The following is a 6,000-nucleotide window of genomic DNA, read 5'->3' as shown; positions in this document are numbered from 1 at the left end:
CCAAGGAGGTCAAACGAGAAGACTAGCTATACTGAAAACTACTCCCATGTGTTCCCCAACCACACTTGTCACAACAAGAAGATCCAAGCAGGGACAAGGTGTTGGGTTGGGAAAGAAATTCTATTGGGAGAATTGACCAGGCTTAAGAGAATGAGAGACACAAAAGAAAAAGGCTCCATGTGAACCTGAATTCGCTAGGGCTTTATCCCAGGGTTCCAAACGGCAGCCAGAGGGCAGTCAGGGCTGGAACCAAAAATGAATATGCAGCCCCACCATTACCACTAGATCATCATTTAGGGCATTCATTAGACAAGATAAGAATGAATTGGAGCGTCCAACAAAAACTGGATTGCCTTGTCCTCGCCAACGTCACTACGTGGGAAGTTATTGAGTTACGATGTTCCATTGCCAAAATGATTCATCATCAAGTCATAGCCATGGTCAACCAAAAAGGCTGTCCAAGAGCAACGCCAAACCCCTGAATAACAGTTTCAAAATCTACAACGATAGTTGGAAGAGCATGGGACAAAAGAATATGTAGCGTAGAAATCAATACAACACTTTCGATCTAAAATAATACATGAATGCATTTCAACAAATTCTAAATTTTAATCAGGACCTGGAATTCATAAACTTGTACCAAACAACCAGATGAAAAGGAACATATACATCACTTTCATTCAGATTTAAATATGCTACCCAAAGGATTTATACATCAAAATTATCACCTATTTGTATTCAGCTCCTTTTCTGCCATCAGATTCAGTGCTGTAATAATACAGAACTCATAAATCACAAATAATACTTGGCAGAATATAAGAAGAAATGATTCACGTTGCCAATCAGAGAAATTGGATAGCAAAAACTGCACAGTTATACGATACAAATCATTGTGATTATCAATGGTTGCTTTCTGTCGATATACTAGAGGCAATGTCATCTTCCACAGGCTTCATTGATTGTCCCATACAAGAGCGAGCAACTGACTCAAATAATTTCTCTATCTCAGGAGCACAGTGCGTGAATCCACGATTCCAGAAATTATAGCGTGGATTCTGTCAAGATCAAAATAAACGTAGCAAGATTAATGGGCATTGAAAAGTCATAGAATATTGGCAAGAAAAAATACCACATTTATGCACAAACCTTTATAAGTTCAATGAAAGTAATGAGTAGTCCCCATGGATGAGGTCTATTTACTATCAAGCGTTCTAACAGTACTCTTGTTATCTGTTCTTGGATAATCTCCTGCAAAAAAAAACCATTGTAGCTTAACAAATTTGAACAAATAATCCTGAAAAAGCATCAGCATTATAGTACACCTTATACATGACACACTTCAAAATATGAGAATACCTGATTTGCTTCTGCAAAAAGATACAGCAACACACACGAAAAGTAATGGGTATGGTTATTTGGATAACGCAATTGATTGGCAACCGCGTTAAGAAACAAGTATCGGCCTTCTGTGTCCAGATCTAATATCAGTCTCTGGAATATGTCCATCGGGGCACTATGAGTTATAGGTGCTGTTGGGACTGCAAGCTGTTGAGGTGTGGTTTTGCTCTGCAACTGTTGTATTGCCTGAAAATGTTACAAAGAAATAAGCATTAAAACTTATCTACTCACTGTAATACAAAATAAATCAGAATGAATGCCATAATCCGTGAAGTTCAGTACCTGCATTCCTACATAAAGCACCAGAGAATTAATTAAAGGAACATTATATCGGGTTCCAGCAGATACAGATTCATGTGGAGGAAGCAATACCCTCTGCTTCAAATCAATTATAAATATAGACATTGGCTGTCGTGTCTGTTTAAAAAGAACAAATACACAGCAAACCATTAGCAAAACTGGAAATGTCAGCTGTCATAACATATTTGCTTGATAAATGTACTTTTCAGTCTAATTTTAAAATTATCATCAAATAAAACATGAACCTAGTTTCCAGATCAAACCTTAAGAGCTAATTGGCAAAAACATCAAATTTCAGTCAACTACTATGCTATTTTATAATAGCATATCCTGCTAGCTTTTTATATGTCATGCTAAGTAATGATAGAATTGAACAAGAAATTATCAAGTCAATGAATATTCAACCACAAAAAAGGCAACTGCTGGGAATTCATGAAGAGAAACAGTTTCAGAAATCCAGATGCATCAAATTTGGATAAAACAAAATTCCATGTATTACACCAGCATAGATCTATGATATAACTTGAATAGGCTTAATGACAAAGAACATGTGCTACCTAGTAAGAGGTCATATTTACAAAGCCAGAGTTCATAGGTACCCCTCCATAGACTTTAACAGTCAAATTGCTGCACGAACGCAGGTCCCTTGTCCCACAAACAAGGGGGTCTCATACACTATATTGGTGTCTAGTTTGGTCATGCCCTTAAAATTAAATTATTATTATTAAAGCACAGAAAGGAATCAAATCATTTGAAAAGTAAATTTTGTAATCATTTTAGATAGATCTGAGCTGGTTGTACTCTCAATCAACTCAGTGGAACTCAAAAGTCAAAATTTAGGCAGATATGAATATGTAAAAACAGTGTTGATTATTGTAAAGATATATACATTTGCATTGTAACATTTCTCTAAGTAGATATTGTATCTATAGTATTTCTTTTTATGTCAAAATCTGGTTTCTCTCTTTTTAGCTGTCTATAGTATATACAGCAGGTTTTGTATTTGGTATGCATATCAAATCTCTCTGTTTCATATATAGAGAGATCGGTTTGAAAGGTAGCCAGGACTTGGGTGTTAGAGGATTGATTCTTTTTAAACACTTAGACATGTCAAAAGGAGTTAAATACATGGGCTTTTCTCTTTAACCCTAATTGATATGGGAAGGCAGATTGGTACTGGGCCCTGGCCGCTGTATGAAATTGAAAAATCTCTTTTTGGTGCAATAGGTGGCCATCAGGGGGAGGTAGATTGGTTCAGTTAAACTCGGTGTTGGAAGTTATTCCGGTATATTAACACAGAGCCTATACCCCAAGGTATTCTTGAGAAAATTTACAAATTGTTTTCATTTTCTGTAGAAAGGGAGCAGGGAATGCAGAGGGAATCACCCGGTTATGTGGCAGAGGATTGCAGCTCCAAAATCTCTGGAGGGATGGAGGACGAAAAACATACATTTGTTTGGCAAAGCTCTAGAAGCAAGACCAGTATGGAATGTCATCACAAAGGAGAGCCCATGGAAAAGCATTCTTATACAGAAATGCATTGCTCCAGGAACTCTCTTTGACTGGATTGAATAGGAAAAGAAGAGTTTGGTAAATACACCCAAATACTGCAAGGCAATGACACTTGTCTCCCCATGCATAAGCCGTTATCTGGCATAGGGAGTGGGAGATGGATCACAAAAGCATACAACGCCTACAAGTAATTGGCAGATGCACACTTAATACTTGGATCTTTTTAGACCAGGGCCAACTGATGGCAAATGATGTCGGTGAAAGAAGATTTGGAAAGTTAAAGCCCCTCCCCAGTGCAAACTGTTTATGTGGCTTATATTAAGCAATAAAAAATTTAGATGGGAAGCCCTTCAAAAAAGAAAGACAGAGCCAAGTAATTTTTCTCAAAATCTGGGTTGAAGTTGGGGGTCTTTTGGGTATCCAAAACCCTTAGAAATGTGAATCCATGGAATCCATAGCAAAAGCTAAAGTATTTCGGGGCAATCCCATTTCTGGTCTTGTGGCGAATATAAATAGCTAGATACTCTATTGTATTTGAAGAGAAGATGATGCCCACTTTTCAGGTAGTTTTGCAGGTTTATGTTTTAATTGCAAATTATAAAGTTACTCAAAAGGTAAGAACCATAGAGAATTCTATTAGAGATGCCGGTTGACAAGTATGTTGCATGAGGGTATTTCAATGGGGCTTCTCAAGGCCCCAAAATATGGGTTGAGGTTGGGGGTCTTTTGGGTATCCAAAACCCTTAGAAATGTGAATCCATGGAACCCATAGCAAGAGCTAAAGTATTTTGGGGCAATCCCATTTCTGCTATTGTGGCGAATATGAATAGATAGATACTCTATTGTGTTTGAAGAGAAGATGATGACCACTTTTCAGGTAGTTTTGCAGGTTTATGTTTTAAATTTTAATTGCATACTATAAAGTTACTCAGAAGATTAAACCACAGAGAATTTTATTAGAGATGTCAGTTGACAAATATGTTGCTTGGGGATATTTCAATGGGGCTTGTCAAGGCCGAGATTCTATCAGTGGGATTGGCTTCATTCTATATTTTTCAGACACACATATTTCAGGTCAAAAGTAATATACTAAGAGCAACAAATATCCAAGGAGAATACAAAATAATTATCTCCTTCCACTAACACAGCATGTATAGGAAATATCTAATAAGTTTCTTCAGGCGAACTATACACATTGATATAAAGCACAAGAAGTTTGCAGCTCTGAAGGACCACAACTACCTCAGCTTTATGGTTCCTTGGAAGGAATAAGTATAAGGTAACCATACAATGCTGTTATAACAGTTTTTATTTAATGATTTCTGAACTATTTTTGAACTTGTAATATGCTAGTACATGGGACTGTCGAGTCTACTGTTTGTTTTCAATTACTTGATTGATAGTATACTTGATATTATGAAGGCTGCAGTTCTTTTTGAATATACTATTATAGTGGAAGATTCTGAGGAGATAACTCTCCAGATAATCATTTTTGGATGTTTATTTCAAATAAAATACATTATGGATGTTTATCTCAAATAAAATACATTTTTTCTTGGAAAAAAAACAGAGACAGTATTACTATTGTTTTTTGTTACAAATATTTAATATAAATTTATAAAATAAAAATAAAAATTGAGAGTTTTGATCGAGTAGCACACTGAAACGGAGGGACAAGATTGTTCTTGAAGAATTTAGCATTCCTAGCTAACCCATAATCCCCAAACTAGGATCATAGATAAAACTCTGTAGCTATCCCAAGTCAAATTTTCACACCAAACCTTAATCCTTCATCAAGAGAACCTTCACTCTAGACATGTCTAAGACTGTTATGCTTCACCTGTTTAGTATATGGAAAGGTCATAATAAGATGAATATTTGTTTCTTCATTGGTACAAGACAAAGAACAACCCCAAGGACCATGAGTATTTCTTTTCTGGAGAATGTCGCATATTAAAATATTGTTATTAAGCAGCGAACACATGAAAATATTAGCCTTTGAGGGACATCTATATTTCCACGACTTCCTGCACCACCATACATGAATCCCATAATCATCTCCATGGATTCTCTTCCACTCTGATTCTTTTCCCAAGACCTACATCCTATACAAAAAAACCCCCAATCAATGGGTTAGTTAATACTACAGCTTTCCTCATTATTGAGACATTGTGAATATTCTTCCAAAGGTTTCTCGGGGGCATCTTTTGATTAGTGATTAGCAAGTAAATTGCCTGTTGCCAGCCACATACCAAGGCATTTAGCAATGTATTTCATCTCCAAATTTGTTAAGGGCTCTCAATGTTAATTTTCCTTGAAACTCTGTAACTACTTAGATGAATAACTGAAAACCAAGCAATTGAAAACTGAAACCAGATTTACTTTCACCAAGATACAGAGTTTCTTAACAAACTATAAGCAGTGTAAAACAATCGAGAGATAAAACCACAATTCACACGCTTGTTTACCCAAGAAACCCAAAAGGGAAAACCTACTATCTTTGTTGTAGTATTTTATTGATTTTTCTCGAACAATTGGATCTATTACAAAGCAATCTGTCTCTCTGAAAGCACTCTGCTTCTCACTAATCTCAGCGGATACAATTGATCTCGGCCTGCCTATATCACTGCTTGATCTCAGCCCTCTTGCACGCAATTGTTCCCCTGCTGAATACCTTGACTTGCCCTGGCAACCCCTTATCCCTGCTCCTTGATCTATGCGCACTAGAAGATTCCTAAATCCTGGCGCAAATCCTCCTATGCTCTTGCACACTCGTGGTCTCCTATATCT

The 6,000-nt window shown here is 36.6% G+C and overlaps 1 protein-coding gene across 1 annotated transcript in view; it reads right to left on the bottom strand.

Annotated features, from left to right (window-relative positions):
* Positions 1 to 652: 652 nt before the first annotated feature.
* The window catches only part of LOC149206723 (transcription regulator), a 62,205-nt gene continuing 56,857 nt past the window's right edge, over positions 653 to 6,000 (bottom strand). Inside the window, exons 48-51 of the mRNA XM_089395537.1 lie at positions 1,681 to 1,815; positions 1,357 to 1,584; positions 1,147 to 1,248; positions 653 to 1,055 (exon numbers count right to left, since the gene is read on the bottom strand). Of these exons, the coding sequence (XP_089251663.1) occupies positions 900 to 1,055; positions 1,147 to 1,248; positions 1,357 to 1,584; positions 1,681 to 1,815 (621 nt within the window). The 3' untranslated portion in view covers positions 653 to 899. The remainder of the gene's footprint in view (positions 1,056 to 1,146; positions 1,249 to 1,356; positions 1,585 to 1,680; positions 1,816 to 6,000) is intronic.

Source organism: Pinus tabuliformis, chromosome 1_2, assembly GCF_031772625.1.
Source record: "Pinus tabuliformis cultivar Carrire ecotype Pingquan chromosome 1_2, CPIR1, whole genome shotgun sequence".
Classification (NCBI taxonomy): Eukaryota; Viridiplantae; Streptophyta; class Pinopsida; order Pinales; family Pinaceae; genus Pinus; species Pinus tabuliformis.
This window is presented reverse-complemented; position numbering and strand designations above follow the sequence as displayed.